At 40.1% G+C, this 25746-nt stretch overlaps 1 protein-coding gene and 1 pseudogene across 3 annotated transcripts in view; both read left to right on the top strand.

Moving 5' to 3' along the window:
- Nucleotides 1–25536, top strand: part of RABGEF1 (RAB guanine nucleotide exchange factor 1) — a 58852-nt gene extending 33316 nt beyond the window's left edge. For 2 of the 3 annotated variants that reach the window (XM_032430950.1, XM_032430949.1), the window contains exons 4-9: nucleotides 546–715; nucleotides 12490–12571; nucleotides 13878–14010; nucleotides 15229–15320; nucleotides 19686–19942; nucleotides 23226–25536. In XM_032430950.1, the coding sequence (XP_032286841.1) occupies nucleotides 546–715; nucleotides 12490–12571; nucleotides 13878–14010; nucleotides 15229–15320; nucleotides 19686–19942; nucleotides 23226–23624 (1133 nt within the window). In that variant the 3' untranslated portion in view covers nucleotides 23625–25536. The remainder of the gene's footprint in view (nucleotides 1–545; nucleotides 716–12489; nucleotides 12572–13877; nucleotides 14011–15228; nucleotides 15321–19685; nucleotides 19943–23225) is intronic. The other variant, XM_032430951.1, reaches the window with a different exon arrangement.
- LOC116648832 lies at nucleotides 3278–10041 on the top strand (annotated as a pseudogene).
- Nucleotides 25537–25746: the final 210 nt, after the last annotated feature.

Below are 25746 nucleotides of genomic sequence, written 5' to 3'. Positions count from 1 at the left end.
ACTGTGCTACTTTGGATGCGTTCTTTCACTTTGAGCAGTATGACTTGAAAACTGAATGGTGGGTAAATAATTGTTAGTCTCCACATAAACAGATGAGCCTCTTTGACAGGTAGAATGGATTTGGAAGAGTTAACATCTTATAAGTAACCTAACATTTTTGTGCTTCTACTGATTGTTATTTTACTTGTTGACTAGTTTCATAAACTCATGCAGTCTTTGAGAAAGTTCAAGATAGTAGTGCTATTTCAGTATTTACAATTAAGTATGTAGATCAAAGCATGATATATTTTGGCTAAGAAAATATTAGTAGAACAACTTTTATTTGAATGGGAATATCATATAGTTTTATCTGCTTGTACCTCCTAGTCATAAAATAGATTTAGCTCAATTTAAGTAAAGTTGTCCAAGTATTTAAACATAAAGTAATTTAAATTCAAGTTTAACTTTGATTAAGCATAATTTCAATAATCTTAAATTACATACTTAAAGTAATTCCATGCATGGATCTTCTATGTAATGAAACTCATTATGTTTAATTTTCCCAGCAGAAATTCAGGAAGCAAAAGCTCCCAGTCCTTCCATAAACCGGCAAGCCAGCATTGAAACGGATAGAGTGTCTAAAGAGTTCATAGAATTTCTCAAGACCTTCCACAAGACAGGCCAAGAAATCTATAAGCAGACCAAGATGTTTTTGGAAACAATGAATTACAAAAGGGTAGGTTGAGAGTAACCACTTAGAGACATGGAGTTTTGGTTTTAGGAAAGGTCTTAGAGATAATCTAGTGTAACTTTGTCACTTTACACCTGGGAAAATCAAGACCCAGAGATGTTAAGTTACTTACCTAAGAAATGTCACTGAACCAAGTTAAAACCCAACTCCCAGGCTAGTACTTTTCCACTGCAAGTCAGTGGTGTTTGGATCATCTTTGCACGGAAAGTCTGACACTGAAGCCACTTATATTGTGTACTTTAGTAAAAAGCCTTCCTAACCGGTCACCTTGTAAGTAGTATAAACTGCCAAGAGAAAGAACATAGTAGATCTTGAACTCTAAGTAACAGTTGTTAGACCAGGTAGCATTCATGTCAGGGTTTTTTGTTTTTGTTTTGTTTTGTATTTTGATACAAAATACCTCTCCTTGCTCAGGTAGAGAAGGGAAAGCTAGAATTTAGATGTGGAAAGGGACCTTAGCAACTATCTGGGTTCAGTCCCTTTATTTTATAGATGGGGAAGGTTACACAGCTACATTCTGCCCGTGTCAGAACTAGAACTTGTGCCTTCCACATGTGTGTCTTTAACCCATAATTGCTTAAACTGTAATTTCAGTTGCAATAATTCGTAAGACTGCTTGTAAAGAGACTCATTTTTTTAAACAGTGATCAATTTGTTTGTAGCATTCTTCAGCTATTAAACTCAGAATTAGCTCTCAAAGCCCCTTCTGTGAAGTGAGGAAGTCTTGAAAAAGAGAGTAAAGAAGGCAGCAAGGTGATGCTTGGCTGTATTCCAGCTGTGGTCAGGATCACTAGGCTAATAAGCAGTCATCTTCTGCCAAAATATTTTTTAAATACCGAATTCAGTTAGTAAAGGAGAAAAGAAGCTTTCTTGTTTTTTGGTGTGTAGTTACACTGAGAATAAGTAAGCAGCCCTTTTTTTTTCCCCCTCAAAGTATTTGTAAGCAGATAGTAACATTTATTTTTTATTTTTATTTTTTTATTTTTTTTTAAGATTTTATTTATTTATTTGAGAGAGAGAGAATGAGAGAGAGAGCATGAGAGGGGGGAGGGTCAGAGGGAGAAGCAGACTCCCTGCCGAGCAGGGAGCCCGATGCGGGACTCAATCCAGGGACTCCAGGATCATGACCTGAGCCGAAGGCAGTCGCTTAACCAACTGAGCCACCCAGGCGCCCTATTTTTTATTTTTTTTAAAGATTTTATTTATTTGACAGAGACACAGCGAGAGAGGGAACACAAGCAGGGGGAGAGGCAGAGGGAGAAGCAGGCTCCCCGCGGAGCAGGGAGCCCGATGTGGGGCTCGATCCCAGGACCCCAGGATCATGACCTGAGCCGAAGGCAGACGCTTAACGACTGAGCCACCCAGGCACCCCAGATAGTAACATTTATTTTATTTTTTATTTTTTTAAACATTTTATTTATTTATTTGACAAAGAGAGACACAGTGAGAGAGGGAACACAAGCAGGGGGAATGGGAGAGGGAGAGGCAGGCTTCCTGCAGAGCAGGGAGCCCGATGCGGGGCTTGATCCCAGGACCCTGGGATCAGGACCTGAGCCGAAGGCAGACACTTAACGACTGAGCCACCCAGGCGCCCCAGATAGTAACATTTAAAGAAAGCAGAGATCATTGATGTTTTGGGTTAGAAGCAACGATAGACTTCCTCAGTATGGAAATAGCAGAGCTCGTGTGGTGTGCAACTTTCCTTTTTTAACCAGAGGTAAAAACTAAGGCTTTGTAGTTCTTTATTCTCTAGCCCATACAGAATGTTTCCAGGACATCTATCCTATTTTGGCATATATATACTATAGTACATAAAGCACATACACTGTGTAATGCTGTATTTTAGAAAAGCAGTCAGCTCATTTAATCAGCTCATCAGAACAGATTTATTCATTTTTCTTTTGCTCAGAACTATAATGTGCTCTTGTTCTGTAATAATTTAGTTGACTTTTAAATCAATACACTAAAGTATAACGGTAGTTAACTGGTGCAGCTACCGTCATGCCTGTTTTCAAGGCATCACTAATTGATATCAGAGAACTGGATAGGGCCTAGATTGCTTCCGTTTGAAGAGCCGTCTTGCAACCTGTTTTGCATTTCTACACGGCCCTAAATGTTCTGTGGCTGAGTGGCCAAGTCTTACGCATGTGTGGTTAGCATCTAGCACAATACCTGGCGCGTACCTGATAGTGAACAGACATTTGTTAAACTGAAATGTCCCTGGAGAAGCCCTTCTGCCTTTGGCTGCAAGTTAAATATCCTTTCAAATAAATGAAACAGTTTTTATACCAGAATGAACCAATCTTAACTAACTAGCTTCAAATCACTTAATCATTTAAGTTTCTTGAGAGAATTTGATTGAGTACAGCTTGAGATAGTTGCTGTGAGGTAATGAAGTGTGTCATAGTGAAAGGTGCTCTCTCTACTCAGTTCACCAAAACTCAAAACCTTAACTTAGGCTTAGACTTAAGACTCTAAAACCTTAACTTAATGTTATTCCCACCAAGTAGACTTTCTAAGTCATCTTATTCTAATGACCTATACAATATGAACACTCATTCTTATATGTTTGAACCTACCCTGGTGACACTGCCATTAACTGGTAATTTTTTTTATTTTTTTTTAAGACTTTATTTATTTGAGAGAGAGACAGAGAGAGCACAAACAGGAGAGGCAGAGAGAGAGGGAGAAGCAAACTCCCTGCTGAGTGGGGAGCCCAACTCAGGGCTCAATCCCAGGACCCTGAGATCATGACCTGAGCCGAAATCAAGAATCAGCTGCTTAACCGAGTGAGCCACCCAGGCGCCCCAACTGGTAATTCTTTCTGTTGCGTCCCACAGTAGTAGTCTTCCCAAAATTTCTGAGGTCCAGAACAGTGAGCCACTCTTGCCCATATCTTTATCTACTACATTTCTGTTTTCTCTAATCCTAGTGTATGCCAATGGTGAGCAGCCTTTTCCACATATGGATCAAGTCTAGAAAACTAAATATTTACAGAATTGCATTAAAAAGGTTGGGGTTTTTTTCAGCCATTTTATCTTTGTCATGAAACACCTTATCTGTACTCAGACTTTTTTGTTTTTTTAATTTCCTCATCTTGGGCTGAAATTTCATTCAGCCCCTATGTAATTCATACACACTGTAATAATGCAATGTAATGCTTTGCTGTTCAGCAAATACTGTTGTTTGCTAAGACTCTTCTGAAGCTGGTTTATTTTGCCATTTTTTTCTTTTCGATTAATCTTATTAGCTATTTAATATTAAAATATGTATTTCTTATAGTTCCTTTTTATATTCTTTAGAATAAGAGATATTTTTATTGCAAACAAGATAGGCAGCTACATCATTAACACAAAATATAATTCATTTATATTAATGTTATCAGACGCTTTTCTCTTCTTAGAACTCATCATAGCAATAATTTAAATTTTATGGGGGGGTAGCATATACAGAAGAAGCTAAGAGGAATTTACAAGGTTTAGTTTTTTAAACTTCTTATCATTACAAAAATAACTAGAATTTAAGAATCTCACTGTAAGAACAAGCTTTAAATAGGCCTAAGAGTGGCCATGGACTCCAGGATGTATCTGGTCACCAAAGAAATGAAGGATGTATAGGTTTCTTTGTCATTTGGACAAAACCTTATGTGCCCAGGGTAATTTTAAAAGTATTATAGAGACCCAACTAGATGTTAGCCTTTTCCATCATAACTAGAAAACCCTATTTTTTAACTTGAGATCCTGCCAAAAAATGAAGAATTTTTTCCCAAGTTTATTTATATGAAAACGTTTTCAGGGGCACCTGGGTGGCTCAGTTGTTAAGTGTCTGCCTTCGGCTTAGGTCATGATCCCAGGGTCCTGGGATCGAGCCCCTCAGGCATCGGGCTCCCTGCTCAGCAGGAGGCCTGCTTCTCCCTCTCCCACTTCTGCTTGTGTTCCCTCTCTGCTGTCTCTCTCTGTCAAATAAATAAATAAAATCTTTAAAAAAAAAAGAAAAAACATTTTCAAAACAGACTGCAGTTAAATCAAAGAGATACTTTTGCTGCTCAAATTGTTTAAATCCTACCCTTGTTAATTACTAATAAATCCTTCGGAAACACTCCCCTATTCTGAAAGCGTAGCCTGTATTACCCTCTACTTCCTGAAAACACATACCCTTTAATTTATTGGACATTAAAGCTTTTTAATAAGTGAATTTTGTGGGTTTCTCAATGCAGTTTTTCAAAAGACTTATTTTAGCACTAGAGAGCAAGAGAGTGAGGGAAGGGGCAGAAGAAGAGGGAAAGAGAAACTCAAGCACACTTCATGCTGACTGCAGAGCCCGACACAGGGCTCACCAACCCTGAGATCACGATCTGAGCCAAAACCAGGAGTCAGATGCTTAACCAACTGCACCACCCAGGCACCCCTCTCAGTACAATTTTTCTAAAAAGATTCCTTTATTAGCAGTCATTCAAATATGTTTTTTCCCTTACTAAAGAAGCATTCAAACACAATGGAAGACCTCTTGCTACTTTCATTGTTCTATGCCCAGCCATTCATTTTATAAAATTCTGACGTTATTACATATATAAATTTTAAAAATTTCCCATACTAATTCTCTTTGAAAAACTGTTTTTCTAAACCTGGGAAAGGAGAAAAAAATTATAGTTTAAAATGTGGCTGTATCTTCATTTACCTTCTCCTCCTCAGAATAAATTCTAGAAAGATAGATGTCCTCCTGTACCTTAAAATGACTTCACTATTCTAAACTATGTGTATATGCAAGGTGTAGTTTGCCCTGCTATGTAATTACTGTTAAGAGAGGAGAAATATGTATCCAAGACAAAGAAACTTTAATTAACAAAATAGGCTTTAATCGTGGTTAAGAAAATTGGGGAACGGGCATGGGGGAGTAACCCAGGACACAATTGTAAATTAGAAGCACAAAGGATGAGAAGTGAGGTGACAAGCAGTGGGAAAGCATCCGAGCTGGTACAATCTGTGTATCATAAGAACTAAAAGTAGATAAAAGGTTGAGTTGGTAACTATGTTGAAAGTGATGAGTGAATAAAATAAGAACATACATAGAAGAATACAGTGATACGTGAGAGAAAATTTAAAACATTATGGAGTTGAACCCTCAGTGGGTGAGGCCGGCAAGACAGGCCCCCAGCTTTGGCATCGCCGCTCAGGCCCTCTCCTGTTGTGCACGGCTACAAAACAAAAGAACGGTGGCCAGAATGGAAGAGAGGACATGAGTCAAAATGGAACAGAAGAGAGATACTTCCTCTACAGAGAAGATACTCCTGGAAGAGAAGGTCAAGTTAGAAGAACAACTGAAAGAGCCGATGGAAAAATAAAAGCGAGGTTTGGCAGATACTAAGAACTTGTTGCAGAGGAGGCAAAATTATATGGTATTTAGGAATTCTGCAAGGACTTGCTAGGGGTTGTAGGCATTTTGGAGAAAGCAACACAATGTGTGTTCCAAAAGAAAAAATTAAAGATGATAACTCTATAAAATCTATGGAAGAACCTATGAAGAGCCTTGTAATGCCTGAAGTCCACATTCAGAAGGTGTTCAAAAAGCCAAGTTTGACCCTACAGGTGTGAGGCTTTGTTCTGCATTCTTATTGAAGGGAAAGAGCTGGTCACAGCAGTGCTGGTTACCAAGGTGAGGTAGAAGCTGATGGGCACGCACCAAGACCTACCTTGGTGGGTGTGGTGAAAGAAGCTTAGCTGCCTCTAACTAGCCACTATAACTCTTGAAAGGCTGAAAAGATGCTTGAAAGGCATCTTATCTATGAGTACTTTTCACCTTTCCCCAAACCTTGTTGGAAAACCCAAGTGGCTAAACACGCAGTTGCATTAATGAACTCTAATTGAGGAGTCTGTTCATTGATTTATAGGATTCCATGTTTAATAGTTTCACATACTTAGAGCAGAGGCCAGTGGGACGCTACTAGAACTCTAGAGTATCATGGATAAGCTATATCAGCTCAAACTCTGCTGACATCAAGGTATCTTAAATGAATACACTGTCTGGGAATTCTGTGTGGTTACTTGGCCGTGCTTGGCTGCACTGTGGTTCTTCTGCATCTCGCTGTAGCATGTGAGTTACCAGAGTACTTAGCCCAGTACCCACTGCATTACATTTTTCTTGCTAAAAAAAATTTAATGATGACCTTTGTAAAGAACATATGTGAGCTCATTTGTAATTAGTAACTAGCCAGCTGCTAAAAATGATCAACTATTGGCTTTTCCCTAGAGATGTGAAAGGAACACATGTACCTTAACAATTCTCACCACCTTTATTTTGCCAGTAATTGAATTTGACAAAAATCTGTTACTTTTGCCCTGTTTTGTTCATCTAAAATGTAGAAATGTTTAAATCTGTATTCGGCTAGCTACTAATGACCTCAGGGTATATTCCCTGGTGAGATGAACTGTCTCAAAAGAACCACATGCTTGGTCTACTTGAGATGTTAATGTTTAATTTTAAAATTTTATTTAAGAGGATTAAAGCCCTAATATGTTTGTTTTCCTAAAAAAAAATTTTTTGAAGGCAACAGGAACCAGCAATTCAAACAATATGGACATCAAAGCTAACATCTAAATAAATCAAAGTTACTACAGTACAAAAGAAACATAACCCAGAAAACAAATCATGGAATTCTAAATTCTAAAGATGAGAGTTTCAGATGAACAACATAGAAAACACAATTAGGGAATAGTCAAAGTTTTCAAAACAGATTGGGGGGAAAAGAATTTCAACCAGACAATTAAGAAAGTATACAGAATACCTCTCAGTATTGGAATTCACCTGCTTGTCAAACTTTTAAACTACAAAGGAAAAATTTTTAGGAAGAAAAATAAGATGACTTCACATGCAGACATTATAGAAAAGATGATCCCAGGCAATAAAAAAATACTTGAGGAAAGGGGTTCATTTATGTGGCTAGGCTGTGATTTTTCTTAGAAAACTAAAAAAACATTTTGGAATTTTGTAGAACCTAAAAATTTACCAGCACATACCTGCCCAGAGTTTAGCTCCTTTGAAAAGAACTGTGAAGGATCTGAGATTTTCCCTACTTGCAAGTTAACAAGTTAGCCTGCCATCATTTTGTGGATGCTGGCAGAAGACATGAGTCTCCTGGGTCAGAAAAGAAGGCCAGTTTATTACTCACAGCAGTAGCCATATCCAGAATATATCAGCATTTGCACCAATTCCCTGAGTATCAGTTCCCATGGGACATGCAAAGACCAGCTAATGCCTGTGGGTGCAGTGAGCAACGTTAGATGAGAGGATCTTTTATAATGGGCAGTAAGCTTGCCTGACCTCCGCCTCACATGGAAACATTATTATACTGGACAGTAGACAATCTGCCCTTTTACTTGAGGGAGGCACTATCTCTGTCTTCTGTACAGCTATCCTTGAAAAGATAGTGTAGAACAAAGGCAGTCCGTGGCTCTCCTCACAAGGTATGTAGAAGAGATCTATGTAGAATTGTGTCCCAGTGTTCTTACAGTATTATAAAGGGAGGGGCGATGATAGATGGTCACATTTATTTCTTCTTTCATTCAACTAACTGAGCGCTAGCCCTATGCCTGGCCCTGTTGTGGGCACTGAGGATATGGTGGTCAGCAGTGCCCTTGTGGACCTCACATTTTAGTGGAGAAAATAGATAATAAACAGGTTTGTAATATAGCCTAGTGGTAAGTCCTACAAAGAATCTAAAACAGGGTAAGAGGACAGAGTGGCAGGGGGGTTATTTTAAATTGTAAAATAAACACCGTAATGAAGTGTAAGTCTGTGCAATATAAATAGAAATATAAAAAGATATTTTCTGAATAGTAACAGAATTGCAGTGATTGTGTGGAGCAAGGGGAGGAATAGGTGATTCATTGCCACAGGTAAAACAGGTCACAGTTTTTAGTTAGAAGTGAGTACTAGTAATAATCAGAAGAATTAATGTAGTTTGTTCTAAGTGTTGAGATCTGGTGCAAATGAAAGGTAGCCATGTCTAAGGTACCTAAGTAGATGAAAAGAATAGATCTGTTGTGGAAGGCACATAAACGGAAACAATAACAAGTAAAATTATAGCATCATAAAGGAAAATAAAAATATTACTGTTAAAATGCTAAGTGAATCCCCCATATCATAAAAATAAAATTAGATTTACAGTCTTAATAGTAAAAAAGTCTCATCTCACAAACTCCATAATGATAGTCCTTTTGTTTATTTAAACCCACTCTGCTTACTGAAAGGATTTGAAAAGATTTACAAAATGATTTAAAGTAAGAATAAGAGAAGAAGAGGATAATTTGATGGTATTTAGAATTTATAAACATGTTCTTATGGACATGTTCTTCAAGTAGCTGCTGCTTATGATTACCCACATGAAAGTCCAGGCATAGTATTAAAACTAGTTCTCTGAAGAAATACTCCCAGGAGACTTAAAATTGTTTAGTCCATGGATATATTTGTCTGGTGATCTAATTTAGTGCAGGGATGAAGTTTAGAGAATTTACAATACAAATTTTATTGATTGATTCATAGATGAGGGCTAGATAGGAAACAAAAGCTTGAAATCTCATTGGGAAGTAGTACAGAAAGGATGCCATGTTTTGGACAAACTGAGCGTGCTTAGATAGAGTCCCATCCTGCCTCCACATAGAGGCAGCAGCAGGAGTGGGTGGGTAGGATTAGGACTTCTCTCACAGAGTAGCAGTGGATCTGCTGGAGTTCACACCACAGAGCATGAAAGAGACATCCTTTCTCGTGAGCATTACTAGAAAGATCACTACTAACTCACATGGATATTAGTATGAAACAAGAGTACTTACTGCTGCTACCCATACCTATTTAGAGAAGATTGTTGAAGATAGATGGAATAAGAAGGATAAGTAAAAGATTTGCCATATGCCCCGTGGCACTTTGTCCTTCTGGTTTATAATTTTCATAGAATATTATAATTATTTGCATTCAGTCTTCCCATTGAAGTTGAATCGTCTCTGAGCATTTTATTAATTTTTTTATACTTGTCTGGTACAGTGGCCGGCAATTCTAATCATGCAGCAAGTGCTTTTAGAGTGGATAGAAATATAATTTTCATGAAATTCAGGAAAAATGATCTCATCAGGAAAATCCAAGTGTACTAATAGGGGTGTAAAATTAGTAACATGACAAGATAAATTCATGAAATTCAGTTACAATATGACATGCCTGTGATAAAAAGCTAAAGAGCCTAACACAGTATTAAAAAATATTAATTTTTAAAGATAATAACAATGAATGGCATCAAATATTAGTAACACTTTAATTAGGAAAATTAGTTCATTCAAAGAATTAAGAGACAGGATTGTATATTGGATCTAACTAAGAAAAATATAAATTACAATGTTATATTTATTCTAAAAATATATATATGTATATATACTGTATAATCTTTTTGTGAGGTGGGGCAGGGAGCAGGAATTCGGTAGGAGAGATTTCTAAATCTGACCAACTTCAAAATATATCCTAAAATGAAAGACATCACAACTAGGTGAGATTTTAATTAAAAAAATAAAATATAGGACAGTGAAATAAACCAGGGATTCCAGAAATAAATTCAGTTTCTCAGGAGCCAGTTATGTGACAACTGGGGAAACGAGAGGGACAGTGCTGCCTTTTACCACCTGCTTCTGAAAAAGACGGAAGTTTGTATATAGATTACTTCCGGTCTGTATTCTATGCTGTGCACCTTACACTCCCGCCAAATAAAGAGTTAAATATGAAAAAACTTAGAAGTAAATTAGTGAAGTAGATTAGAATATTTATTTCAACTGTAGAGATACTTATTTCTGTAGAGAAATTTAGAACAATTTTCAAGCTGCAATTGAACTGTTTAAGAATTATTCTTAAGGACCAGGTAAAAGGTTTAGTGGTATTAACTTTTTTAAAAGCTGCGTAATGAAAAATAAAAGATAAAATGGAAAGCAGCACTGGGAAATTGTGGTGAATATAAATAAAAGCTTAACATTTCAAAATGTATAAAATTTACTTAGTACCGAGTTCTTACTAGACAAGAGATCGATTTTAATTCAGCCAAATGGCTCTTACATAAATAGTGAAGGAAGCACCAAGAGCAGCTGTCACGGTTGTCAAAGAGCTCTGTAAGCCCTGTGAGACCCATAAAGTTACTTTGACTAAGGGAATGAGGGACAACTTCTTAGAAGAGGTAAGGTGTGAACAGAGCCTTCTTTGGACAGCTGTTGGAAGACTGGACAGCAATAAAAGTAATGCAGACAGAGAATAACTTTATAGTGTTAGAGAGGTGGGGCAACTAAAAGCAGACCCTCAGAACAAATGGTAACCTGGCAGGGTAAGCAGGAAGGAGGATGGAGGGTGGTGCTAAGTGCAGGCTTCAGCATCCATCTGATGGACAGCCATTGGAAGTGTGGCGCTCAGATGATAATCTGATTTTGTGCCCAGATCTGAATCTGAGATGATCAGTTGGACTGTGGTGTGTAGGATAGATTGAAAAGTGAGATCAAAGTTGGGGAAAGCAGCTATACTCGAGGTGAGAGGTGACGAGGGCCCAAACCAGGGGAGGATGGCTGGGAGAGACATTGCAAAAGGCAGAAGGGCACGGTCTGGACCCCAAGGCATACTTTGGGATTTAAGCTGGAGTGGCAGGGTCTGCATGCTCTCCCCAGGGCCTTATGGGCCTTTGCTCTATGCTCTCATTGGCCTGTGTGGAGGCAGTCTGAAAAACAGTCCTATGGAATTTGTCCCAGGCCATATTCATGCTCTTCTGAAGTGACTTCTTTATGAGAACCCTTGGGAGAAATTTCTGGGTTTAGTGTTAGAATTTCATCTGAAGAGTTAGTTTACTTTTACATTTTGGACACCCAGTTATGTGATTATTTTTGTCTTAGTGATGATTGCTAGAAAGTTTAGTTAGAGACAAAGGTATGGGTTGACTCCACTAATTTCTGTATCTTCAAGGACTATATTTTTCTGTTGTTCCTAGCTCCATTTTGTATTTCTCTCCATGTTTTGTTTTTCATCTAGTTAATTGTGTTGAACTGTGTTTATATTTTATGTAGACTTTATTCTTTAGAAGAAAATAGGGGATAAATATACATATTATACCTAAATAATCAGTAAACCCAAAGGAAAATTATAAAGCCCAGTGTTGTAGGGGCCATGGAGAAATAAACACACATATATGGCTAATGGCTGGACATTGGAGTTTCTGAGGATGTATCTAACAGTAGATACTTAGAGCTATAAAGTTGTTCATATTTATTAAACTGTCAATGTCACTCTTGAAAATGTATCACAAAGAAATAACCCAAGAGAAATAGTCCACACAATTATTTATAGCTGCAGTACATAATAGTGACAAAAAGAGAAGGAACCCAAATGCACAGTGGTAGACTGGTTAAGTAAATTGTTTAATATAATGGAATGTGAGAAAGCCACGAGAAATGACAAAGTAGATCAGATAAATAGAAATGTACATAAACATATAAATTGTCAAAATATGCATTATACCCACGTAAGAATACACACACACACACACACACACACACACACAGAGAAGTAAGAGGTCATGGGAGTTGTAAATAACTTTAAAGGATAGGTTTTTCTCCTCTGCAGAGTTAATATAATTGGTAGGTATTTTTTGAGATTAGCACCAAAGAGTGGGTTTTGGAAACTTTGTAAAATTTAGAGCTTTATGCATGATCTTTCTTCAGCTACCAAGTAGCCTCTTTGTCCCTTTGTTTCAGGATTTAAGCATTGAGGAACAGTCAGAGTGTACTCAGGATTTTTACCAGAATGTGGCTGAAAGAATGCAGACTCGTGGAAAAGGTAATGCTTTGTTAGCCAGCCATAAAAGGATTGCTGGTAATTGTACAGAGTCTGACTGCTGTGTCTGTTAGAACTTTCTCTGTTTCTCTGATGGCCTGGCTGGTTTGCCAACTCTGTCCTATAAACAACTCCACTGACATTCTGGTAGCTGGTCTTATCCTTAGAGGGCCTTTGAATACCACCGTGTGCATCACTCCAAGGTGATCACAGCAGTTGGGTAATTTATTGAACATTGTTTAATAATCCCATTGGGGTAGGGACAGAATCCATTAAAACCCCTTAGGATGCTTCTAAATGAAATGCCCATCTTGGAATCACCATTTTGGTGAGTCATTTTTCATGATTATGTATTCCTCAGATTGGGTGGGGGGGAATGAGAATCAGACTTAGAGCTGTTTTTATTTATTTGTTTGTTTGTTTGTTTGACAGAGAGAGGGACACAGCGAGAGACGGAACATAAGCAGGGGGAGTGGGGGAGGGAGAAGCAGGCTTCCCGCTAAGCAGGGAGCCTGATTCGGGGCTCAATCCCAGGACCCTGGAACCATGACCTGAGCCGAAGGCAGACACTTAACCACTGAGCCACCCAGACGTCCCTAGAGCTGTAGGTTTTTAGAGAATTGTCTGGAATTTGACTTCCATTGATGTTGGGTTTTAGGATATACTTAGCATAGATGTCTATCTGAGAAATAAGCCCCACCTGTGCGTCTCTTAAGAGCTCCCCAAGGTTGTATAGTAAACCTCAGAAAAATGAAAGAGCGATTGCCATCATTCTCAGTCTTGGGAGTTTCAGGTGCTTCTCTAATGTAGCAGTGCGGAGTGACCCACGCTGCGGTGTTCCCACTTGGCAGGGCGTACAGCTGTTAGGTCTTGCCCAAACAGTTTCAGTTAGAAGTGGTGATTCTGTGAAAGGCAGTCCCAAAAGTTGAGGTAAATTTTTAAAGGGTATTTTTTTTTTTTTTTTTAAAGATTTTATTTATTTGACAGAGAGACACAGCGAGAGAGGGGAACACAAGCAGGGGGAGTGGGAGAGGGAGAAGCAGGGCGGAGCTGGAAGCCCCATGCTGGACTCCATCCCAGGACCCTGGGATCATGACCTGAGCCGAAGGCAGACGCTTAACGACTGAGCCACCCAGGCGCCCCAAGGGTATTTTTTAATGTAACATCTTATACTTTTATTTCTGGGTATATTTAATGCATTACTAGTAAATTAGTTTTCTGCTACATAGGAAAAGCTATGAAGACATACTCTTAAACTGTCCATCCTTCTCTTGAGAGCTTAGCTTTTATGTCCATTTGGATATTTCAGTGCCTTCAGAAAGAGTTGAGAAGATAATGGATCAGATCGAAAAGTACATCATGACTCGTCTCTATAAATATGTGTTCTGTCCAGAAACTACAGATGATGAGAAGAAAGATCTCGCTATTCAAAAAAGGATCAGGTAGTTGGTTGTTTTGCTTTGTCTTGTATTTACTACCTACCATCAGGAGAACACGTTGTGGGTCAACAGGACACTTGCATTTCAAACCTTGACAGCAACTAACAGCAAAGGTACCCACCATCCTTAGCATCTCAGCTTCTTCATGGTGTCGGAAGGAAAAGGACTATGGTAAATTGATAGGAGGAAAGGGCTGAAATCACCTTCTTGCTTATGCATCTGACTCTAAGCAGCTTTAGATAAGAAGCAGATCTGATGTTTGAGATTGTTTCAAATCTCCAAAATTTCCAAGGAACGGGAGGAAATTTCATTATTTTCTCATTTCATTATAATGTCTTGTCAGGCAAGAAGCTGTGAATATCCATAGAAGGCAGTAGGGGTCATTATTCCTCCTCCCTACCAGGGGTGCTTATTATTTAGCTGTTCCTCTGATCACATCTTCCCACTTGCACTGGGTTGATAACACTTCCCAAAGCACTCCATCTTCCCTGGGCGGTAGAGTGAGCCCCAGGGCTCTGTATTCCAATGGCAGCAAAACCTTTAGGAAATAGGCCATCTAAATGTGGGAATGGGTCCAAGACTGGTCATGCTAAGGTGCTTCTGGAAGAGGGGGCCTAGGAATCCAAACAGGATTCCCCGACAATGGGGCTGGTAATGGTAGATCTCTTCTTGATGGTGTCACACCAGAAGCGAGGAGTTGGTATTAGGAAGGTTGCACATGGAGCCCGAAGGAACTAGATGGGCTTTGGACTGATGTGCATGGTGAGAGCATTCGTCAGGCAAGAATCTCTGCTGTGAAGATAGGGTGTGACCAGGAAACTCAGGGATTCAGATTGGGTGACACATGCTTGTTGACCTCTTACACAGCCTCTAGTGTGCCTCAGAAGTTGAAGGTAGAGCCTAAATGGACATTATGGTGATGGACAACGAAGAGAGGGAGCAGCAGATTCTTCTCAAATCTTCAGTCTTTTCAGCCTCAGTATAATCTCATTTCAACCAGTAAAATTGTCTTCTGCTTTTCTTGTGATAAGAGAAGCCTCATTTTAGGATTTTGGTCACTTCATCTGAGCTCCTAATATGTTTAGAGGCAGTGTGCTGGTTCCTAGGATTGCCGCATTAGTCAGCGGTGCCCCATATTTCTCCTTTACTGAAGGAAATGACAAGACAAATGACTGTGGTCCATTCTTGGAATTTTTTTTTACTGTCTCTCCCTCTTTGTAGAGCCTTGCACTGGGTTACACCTCAGATGCTTTGTGTCCCTGTTAATGAAGAAATTTCAGAAGTATCTGATATGGTGGTGAAAGCAATCACAGGTCAGTGAAATGGAGAGCTTTTTTATCTGGATGTTTCTCCCTTGAAGTTAACATTAATCCATATGAGACAGCAAAATATTTCTAAAATGCAGACTGCCAAAGACATTGAAATGCGGTAAAAGCAATTTATAAGTGTGCTAGTTTTATGAATTTGAAGCATTCATTTTAGCAGGTGAACTACGTTTCCCCTTTACTTTCTGTGACCCAGGGTCTCTTATTTCTTGGGCATTGAACTAAACTAAGGTCAAATGCAGCTAGGGCAAATTTCTTTCCATTTTTTTTTTTTTTTTTTGTTAGGGGGGGGGGAGGGAGGGTATGTGACTGGGGCGGGGGGAGGGGGGAGGAGGGGCAGAAAGAGGGAGAGAGAGAATATCAAGCAGGCTCCATGCCCAGCTCAGAACCCGACATGGGGCTTGATAATGACCTGAGCCAGAAGTCAAGAGTAGGACGCTTAACCAACCGAACCACCCAGGCGCCCTAGCTAGGGCAGATTTCTTTCTTTCTTTCTTTTTTTTTTTTAAGATTTTATTTATTTGACAGAGAGAGAGAGACAGCAAGAGAGGGAACACAAGCAGAGGGAGTGGGAGAGGGAGAAGCAGGCTCCCCGCCGAGCAGGGAGCCCAGTGCGGGGCTCCATACCAGGACCCTGGGAGCATGACCCGAGCCAAAGGCAGACGCTTAACGACTGAGCCACCCAGGTGCCCCAAGCGCAGATTTCTTAAAACTCAGTTGCATTTATATATTCAAAATAATTTTGGAGGAAGGAAGGGAATTGATGGGGCATGGTAATCCCCATGCTACAGTTACATACTAAAACAATATCTCTCTAATTGGTTGTTAATCAAAGATGTACTTTGGATTATTTTTCTGGTTTGTTTAAGGTGTAAATGAAGTGCCCTGAACTGATGTGGCTCCACCATCCTGGACAGGTCCAGGCACCTGATAAGGTTTCTGTTTCTTATTCATAGGAATAGCTCAACAGAAGTATACCACAAAAGTTAAAAACAAAGAAAAAAACAGAACCAAAACAAATTCCTCCTAATGGAGAGGATACCCAACCTTGGCCAGCTTCTTCTTAATTAAGAAGAGTTGGAAAGACTTTCCTGTTTAGAGTCGTTAATGAAATTCTGCTGGTAAAGAAAGTTGGTCAGCTGCTGTTAGCAGTGGCCAGGGGCAGCCATTAAGTAGGCTCCTTTGGTTATAAGAACTAGAGACTCATGTTACAGGAAGAAAGGAGGGTTTGCTTATCGAGTTAGGAAAGGAAGCAGGACTCTCACAGAAACTTAGCTTCATGGCCACTCTAGGGACTGGGTCATCTGCTCTTAACATGATTCTTCCACTCTCTCAGGTTCTGCTTCTCTTTGCATATCTTTGCTTTTTAACTCCTTTATTAAATGAATTATTTTCTGTAATTCCTCTTGCAGAGTCTGGCCTAGCTAAATACTGTTATCTTTGTTGTTCAAAGCTTTTCTGCAAGGCTGTGTTGTAGGTTTCATGAATTGACTCCTTTGGGTCAAGGCCCACTCCCACTCCCACCTTTTGCTCAGGGAACATCATAAGAGATTGAAGGTGAGAAGCCTGGATATGGGCCTTGTACTTGTGTTTTTTTCCGAAGACTCTTGCCAAGTTCAAGACCAACTGGTTTATGTTTAAAGTACTTCATAGAAATTTATGTCTGGGACTCTTTTCTGAAGTGCCATAGGATAGACCTTGTAAAACCAGAAACTACAAGAACCAGACCATTGTTTGCTTAAAAATAGAACTAAGTGGACTTGAGTATATCAATAGTTTGTTAATAGATTTTGAGGGGTGAAACTTTTCTCAAATCATCTGAGTTGGAGTTTGAAGAGATGTTTTGATAGTAGAAATTTGGCCACAGAATTATAAAGGCCTTCTTACTTTTTCTCATCTTAGCCCCCGCCAATCCGAGTGCAGATACATTCTGTGAGGGCCAAAGGTCATATGATCACTTTCTTCCTTGTTAGCCTAAGTACAGGAGCAACCAGAGAGGACAGTGTATAACAGTGGTCTTAAAAATGGAGACATCAGTTAAATTTCTCAAAATCATCCCATGTGCTGCTAATCAGCACTGTCAGTTTTGTTGATAAATACGCTGAATGAGGCATTTTCCATTTCAGTTGACATCTCTCATCTAGTAGGTGGAGGCTAGGGATGCTGTTAAACATCCTTCAGGACAGGATAGTTCCCTACAAAAAAGATGATACAATCTAAAATATTGTTTGGTGCCAGCGTTGAGAAATCATGACTTAGAGGGCTAGCTTACTTTGTTTTCAAAACTTCATTAAAGATAAAACCAGACTTCTGCCAAGATGGAGTTCCCACACTCAGCCCATCGTTCCTACTGATGACACGTAAAAGCCCTGGACGGCAGACACACAGCAGTTAGCTGAGGACTGTGAGAAGTAAGTGACAGCAGGAGGCAGACTAGGGCGGGAAATCATTACTGGAAGAATTAATACAGTGGGGAGTTTCCTGTTCGGTTATTTTCTCCGGGATCTCCTCGTTTAGGCTTTCAGGCAGTGCAAGTCATGGAATTAACTACACGTGGTGGGGGGTTCAAAAGCGTTCCCCCTAAAAAACTTCTTTCAGGCTTAAAGGATGCTAGGAAGTTAAGGGTCGCTGTAGGACAAAGAGTGTGGGAGAAATCTCCACCATCCCCCCCTTTATTCTTTTTTTTCCTTCCCTTCTCTTCCTTTTTACACTCTTGGCCCTCCCTCCTGGCATTGGCAGCTACACATGCTTCCAGATAAAAAGTAATTCATTTTTTATTCCCTTTAATACTTAAAGGATAAACTTTTTTTTTTTTTAAGATTCTTATTTATCTATTTAACAGAGATAGCACAAGTAGGCAGAGCGGCAGACAGAAGGAGAGGGAGAAGCAGGCTCTCCACCGAGCAGGGAGCCCGATGTGGGGCTCGATCCCAGGACGCTGGGATCATGACCTGAGCCAAAGGCAGCCGCTTAACCAACTGAGCCACCCAGGCGCCCCTTAAAGGATAAACATTAATGAGAGAGTGGCTAAAAGTTTAAAATAAAGAATAAAAACCAGTAAAAGTCTTATCCCCAAATCTCTTTTGTAATTTGTTCTGCTCAAATAGAAAAAGAAAATGAAAATAGACTGAGACATACTAACAATAATTACAACCCATAATTAAAAGATTAAAGGAACTAAACTATAAAATAAGCAAAAGCACACAATAGACATGTGAGTTCAGAAAATGAAAGCATTAGTAAGTTAAAACGGCCTCTGCACTGTCCCCCGCACGCTACTCTTCCATGGCTGGTGGTCCCGTGAGGGTTCCCCCGGGAGCCGACCTCAGGGATGGGAGCTGGGAGCAGAAAGAACTCCGATGTGCACCACCATCCTGCCTCAATTGGAAACTTTTACTCCCGCTATTGGCCAGAAATTGCTGTCAAATTAACCTGCCTCAGCTGTTTCTTTCATGTTGCTCCAGATTATAAGCAGAAATGTGCATCCAAGGGCACTCTCCCTCCTTCCTCTTGTATTGTTCTAGTGGTGCGGACAGCTATTCCTCACCACCTCCTAGTCTTTGTGACACAGGGTGTGCATTTATGAGAGCCTACCACTTAGTGGTAGTTAGGGACAGTAAAGTAATTTTTCTCTGAGGGAAATGAATGGTATTTATGAGATTAAATTTTATATCCTTGCTTTATCCCCTGTGCTAACCAGTAGGTTATAAATGTCATAAAGGTTCTGTAGATGTTTATAGTTGGTGGGGATTTATATGCCACGGGGACTGGCCGCTGTAGACCTACATGGGATAGATTTCAGCAGCTGTATTTTGATACCCAATACAATGATGCTTTGTATGATACCCACCTTTCTAAAAAGCAGTATGCTTTCTAAACTGAGCTTTACAGTGTATTAGAGGAACAGAGGCAAGAAAAAGACTCTTCTCCAAGGAGCTCATAAGCAGTTTAACATCGTGATTGAAAGCATGGGTTTTAGAGTCAGATAGACTTCGTTTCAAATCCTCCGTTTGCCACTTGCTATCTATATAATTTTGGGCAAATTATCAAACTTCTCTGAACCTCAGTTCCCTTCCTAATAGTAGTACCCATTGTACAATCTGAGAATGAAAAAGAAATAGGCTTGCGGAGCATAGAAATAATGCACATAGTGTCTGGCTCGTGGTCACGCTTCCTGAAAGGATGAGCTAGTGCTTATGTTTTTTGTGGTCAGAGTTGTTCATACATAAATTACCTGCCGGAGAAGGGGTTAGCGAGGGTACCTCTTAACTTGACAGATTAAAAAATGATTATTCTAATGCTTCTTTTATGTAATTATTTCTCACTGGAAGCAGTGTCTTTTCTGCTTTATAGATATCATTGAAATGGATTCAAAGCGTGTGCCTCGAGACAAATTGGCCTGCATCACCAAGTGCAGCAAGCACATCTTCAATGCCATTAAGATCACCAGGAATGAGCCAGCCTCAGCTGATGACTTTTTACCAACTCTCATCTACATTGTCTTGAAGGGCAACCCCCCACGCCTTCAGTCCAACATCCAGTATATCACCCGCTTCTGCAACCCAAGCCGATTGATGGCTGGGGAGGATGGCTACTACTTCACCAATCTGGTGAGTATTTGATTTCCTGGAGTTAACGGAGAAGAACCATGAAGGTACTTATTGTAGGGATGTGACAGATCACTCACAGGCCTGTGACAGTTTAATGCCTCAGCATAGCTGAGGATGCTTGCTCGGTGTCACATAGCGCACGTGACCACGCCATGCGAACACCCCACCTCTCGGTGCTTGACCAGAGATTGTGGTCCTCTTACGGAAAACCTGATAGCCACATGGAGGAGTCTCTGCTGCTCTTGGCCATCACTCCCCCAGGTCCTGGGTAAAAGGGCCATTCACTTAGTTGGGTTAACCATGAATGAATCAGATCATGGATTTTGATTTATTAAAAGACTTAGGAATTATTTTTTGTTTTATTTCTATAAGTGATCTCTTAGAACTGAATACTGAGATTTTAAAAAGGGTCGGTTTAGAGGATGTAAAATGATTTTCAAGTATTGTTAACAGTGCTAATTGATTCTTGGTAAGACAGTATTAAAGTATGTATGTCTAAGTAGTAAGGCTGAATACTTACTTTTACTGACCACTGAACTTTTGTTTGTTTGCTTTAGACTAGATTCACTAATGAATTTGAGCATCAAAACACCGTATATGCTTTCTTTCCTGTGTTGGAAGTTGTACAGGGTAATAGGGAGAGGAAGCAAGGTTACATAAGGTAGTGTTTCTAGTAAATTGTCTAAAAAGACGGTACTTCAATCTTCAAGGCTTCCAGAAATTTGTTGTGATTTATTTTTACATCCTAAATACGTATTCACCTTTGTACCTAATTTTGTATTGTGTTTTCCTTTAAGTGGGTTCCCAAAAGTCTATAAGCTTCCGGTCCCTCAAAACCTGGACCTGCCCCTGTCACTCATCACCCTCAGCCATTGGGTTCAGCTGCTCGACTTCGGAGTGCTCTTTTTTCAGGTTTTCATTTATATTCCAGTTAGTTAACATACAGTGTAATATTAGTTTCAGGAGTAGAATTTAGTGATTCATCATCATACAACACCCAGTGCTCATCACAAGTGCCCTCCTTAATGCCCATCACCATTTAACCCATCCCAGGAATGCTTTTTTTCAAAATGATGCTTGCGCCATTATTTGCAGTATTTTTCATCTGTCCAGACACGTGGTTGTTTAAATTATACTCCCCCAAAAAGTTTAAGTGGCTGAAGTACTCATTTCTTAACATAAGTGAAACATGCTCTTGACTGCTAGAGAAGAGCCTTTTGGATTTAGTTCTTAATCTAGGGAAATCAGACAATCTGAAAATCCCTGAGAAGTATGGAGATGGAGACACGGCTGGTAGTAGAAGAAATGAGCGGGACCCAGAGGTGTAGCCCTTGTGGTCAGCAATGGAGGCTTCTGGGTCGCCTCTTCCTGCAGCTTCCCAGAGCCGTCACCTACAGCCTTAACTGTGTTTGCACCTTATTTCTCCATCTTCTTCTCGTCTGATTCAGAGTCTAGCTTCTACTCCTACTGCTTCGGTGAAACTGCTCTGACAAAAGTGAAAATCTGCCAGTTTTTCGATCCCATGAAAACTCTCGGTCTTCATCTTACTTCTATAACACTCTTGATAACTCCTTTGTTCTGGAACTTCCTATGTTTTTTGGATTCCACAATTCCACTCCTTCCTTGTCTCTTTGTAGGCTTTGTGTCCTCTGCTTCCCCTTGAATTGTGTTACTCCCTAGGGTTCTGTCCTCTGCATTCCTCTCCCTCGGCTGTCTCCTCTGGTCACAGCTCCACTGTCACCTGCACGGTGATGATGCACAGGCTCATGTCACCTGTTTTGCCCTCACACTGAGCTCCACTCCCAGCTATTCATTATGCTTCAAATTTAATTTTTCAAAACTAAAACTGCTTCCCGGAACTTCAGATGGTTTTCTCTTTTCTAACATAGACTGTTTCCACTTGTAGCAATAGCGTATATGCATGCCAGCAGTGCTAGAATTATAGATGCCTCCTCTCTCCAGGTCACAGGGACTGCACACTTCCACAGATACGGTGCGAGCCTGTGTGGAGGGGTCACATGGGCCCGTTCTCATCACATGAGTCACTTGCAGTAGGTTTGTGAATACTCCTTAAAGAGAGTCACTTTTTTATGAGCAATAATGGAGGATCCTGGGAATGAGCTTCTCAGAAGAAGTTCTGAGAGCTGCCTGTTTTCCTCTGTTTATATTGCACGTCTTGTGAAAATGGCTTTTTTAAAAAATGTGAGGGCCTGGCTCTGTCAGTGGAGCATGCAACTCTTGATCTCGGGGATATGGGTTTGAGCTCCATGTTGGGTATGGAGATTACTTAAAAAACAAAAATAAAAATGAATAAATAATAAAAATGTGAAAATTAATTTTCCTTATAGAAAAATTAAATCCGTATAAGAAAGCAGAGCTAACAGATGTCTGTTCAACTGAGCATTTGCCCAGGGATTTCTGTACTAGTAATCGCTCCCATTTATTCATTCTTGCTGCTGACCTGTGAGCTAAGCATGTTACAGGTGCAGGATTGTTTAGTTCTCACTATAAATCTGGGTGGTATTTCCCGTTTTACAGATTCCGGAACCTCAGCATGGGTAACTTTCCTAGACTCACAGACTCTTAGGCTATCCCGTGACAGAGGTGACAACTCAGGTGGCCTGATTTCAAAGCTTAGATGCTTTTAACCGTCTGATGTTAAAGGACCGATGGTCCTTGGAGGACCAGAGGTCTGTGTGCCGCAGCAGTCCCTGAAGATGCGCCTGGTAGCTGCCGTGCCCTGGGTGAACGCTGTGGGACTGGCTAGACCTCAAGAGGGAATGGCTTTATGGGGCATGTTCCCGAGGCACATGGGATTGTGATTCCTGTGCCCTGAACGCGGCCGGGAGGCAGAGAGCCCTGGAGTTTGGGGACTCGATCGGGTTTTGTCCACGGGAAGCTCTGTAGTAGCCGGTGTGGAGCAGACCAAAGGTACCTGCTCTGGCGTTCACCCCGTACGAGACTCTGCGCCTGTGAACAGCCCAAGGAGAGGACTGAATTTCTGACAGACTCCGTGGGAATCGGCAGTGGGACTCTTTTTTTTTTTTTTTTTTTAAGGAAGAAATGTATTGTTTCAGATGGGAGTATAAAGGAAACATGATTGGCTAGGAGTTGGTAATTTTTGAAGCTGAAGTCCATGGTGGGTCATTCAACTGTTGTGTCTACTTTTTGATTCTATTTTAAATTCACCATAATAAAAGGATTTAAAAATATATATTTGAATATTTGAAGCTTTCCTCATGTGACTATAGTAAATAACATTCTGGTGTTTTTTTTTTTATAGTGCTGTGCTGTGGCTTTCATTGAGAAATTAGATGCTCAGTCTTTGAATTTAAGTCAGGAAGATTTTGATCGATACATGTCCGGCCAGACTTCTCCCAGGAAGCAGGAATCTGAGAATTGGTCTCCTGATGCTTGCTTAGGGGTTAAGCAGATGTATAAGAACTTGGATCTTCTGTCTCAGTTGAATGAACGGCAAGAAAGGATCATGAGTGAAGCCAAGAAACTTGAGAAAGACCTAATAGAGTGGACGGATGGAATTGCAAAAGAGGTTCAAGACATTGTTGAGAAATACCCGCTTGAAATTAAACCCCCAAATCAATCTTTAGCAGCTATTGACTCTGAAAATGTTGAAAATGATAAACTTCCTCCACCTTTGCAACCTCAAGTTTATGCAGGATGATAAAAATTTACATGGGTAGTATTTATTTGAGCCTAAATTGTAGCTAGCCCTTACTACAGTCCATGATTGGGACCTAGACTATAACTTAATTGCTTATAAATGTCAGAGCATTTTTCAAGGTACAGTTTGTGGGGATTGTTTTGTTTGTTTTGTTTTTCCTGGCAGGGGAAGCTTAGTAAATAATAAAATACTATTTATTTGAGTTACTGAAATAGATTCATTTAAGGTTTATGTGAAAGTTTTGTCTAAATCTATTTTTTCTCCATGATTTTCCTGTGTGCTTCCTCTTTGGCATTCACTGTGGTTTGGTTTTGGGTAAATACTTGCCTTTAAAGGATAAAACAGATGAATGCTACAAAATGTATGTTTAAGGGGATTCAGTGGTACCACTATTCTACAGTTTGAAATATTTTATAATTGTAAAGATAGAAGATATATTGATAAGTAAATATGTAAAATTGTAAATATGTAAAAACAAAAAAGGAATGGTGTCTGCGTTGCATGGCATTTCATGTGTTAATTAGTTTAAAATGAAGTATATTGAATGTTTGCCTTTAACTCCATTTTATTTGGTTTGCCCCCACTTAAATGAATCTAGAAGTGTTTAGACATAGTCCCCTTAAAATCTCGACTCCATTTTTAACCATCGGTCAGCCCTGACTTGGGTTCTGTACAGTTAGAGACCGTGACACCATTGAGCTTCAGAATAATTTTTCGGTCACATAAAGTTGCAATTCAGGATAGTCATTTGAAGACTTGGAACCATGCTTCTTGCACCTTTTTCCTCCACTCATTCAGGAAATATTTATAGAGTTCTTTGTAAAGGAGCTGGTCCTGGGTCTGGATCAGAAGATAGGAATGAACAGGACTCCACTGGGGAGAGCCGATGGGGGATCCCTCCGAGCTCGGACGTGCGCAGGTGCCTTTCTGCCTCTGAGCGAACTTCTGACTTGATGGACAGCCCGGACATGTGTCCTGTGAACCTCTGCCAGGGCTTCTCAGCCTCAGTAGTCCCGACATTGCAGCCTGAGGGGCTTTCGTTACGAGGGCTTCCCTGCGCACTGTAGGATGTTTAGCAGTATTCCTGGCTTCTATACCCACTAGACACTAGTGGCATCCCCCAGAGGTGTGAAAAACCATCTCCACGGCCGCAAAACCACCCCCAGTTAAGAACCCCTGGTCTGTTTTGTAAGTGAGGAAGTTATCCTTGTGGTGGTTAATGTGATGTAACCAAAGAATACTGCATTAAATGCACCGTACAGTTAACTGGTAGTCATTGAAGCTTTACAGTCACTGGTACTGTGGAACCTGTTCTAATGCTGATGGAACCCTTCGCAACCTAAGTAGGCCACGTATGATCCTCCTTCCAGTGATTTCTGCAGATTACCAGTGGGCCTGGGAAACGGTGCGTAATTCCAGGGCACCGTTCTGAAACAAGGTCACGTCACAAGCAGTTAAGAAGGTTTCTTTGCTTTCCCAATATCTTCCTAATAGTGTACCACAAATTTATAGTGCAATAATTTTGGAATAAAACTAGGGTGAGTATAAAACTTTTTATCCTTTAATTTACACGTACAAGCCCATCAGGTTGACACAGCTGTTGTCATAAAGCACTGAAGACGCGATGAAGCAGTGACCTGAGTCCCCGATCACCGAGCTCACGTGGAGTGCAGTGAGTTACTGTCAAATACCAGTGAGAATCTGCACTTAGAAACCCGGCCCCAAGTGATTTCTGTAGAAGGCGGTCCCCTTTTTCCTTTGTTCTTTTCTATGTACTCTCTAGGTGCTAATCCAGGTATACACACTCTTAATTCTCCTGGGAATATACTGTTCTTTTAGTCGTTGTACACTATATTTGTTAAATAAAATGTGCATATCGGCCTCCCACAAAAGCTGTCTTCTTTTGATTTCTTACATATCGTTAGAGTAAGTTGTTGAATTGATTTGTTTATCTCATATTAATTGAATTCTTTAGATATGAACTCTTGCCTTAGGTAGAAGCTTATATTTTCTCTTAGGTCAGCTTCAGTACTATGGCCACAGTTTCTGTCTTCTCAACAAGAATGTATTGCTATTTTATGTACTATAAATGTAACTGGAATAAACCTTTGGAACAGAAGTC

Source organism: Phoca vitulina, unplaced genomic scaffold (genome assembly GCF_004348235.1).
Source record: "Phoca vitulina isolate PV1807 unplaced genomic scaffold, GSC_HSeal_1.0 scaffold45, whole genome shotgun sequence".
Taxonomy (NCBI): domain Eukaryota; kingdom Metazoa; phylum Chordata; class Mammalia; order Carnivora; family Phocidae; genus Phoca; species Phoca vitulina.
Note: the sequence above shows the minus strand (reverse complement) of the source record. Positions and strands in the feature narration are given on the sequence as shown.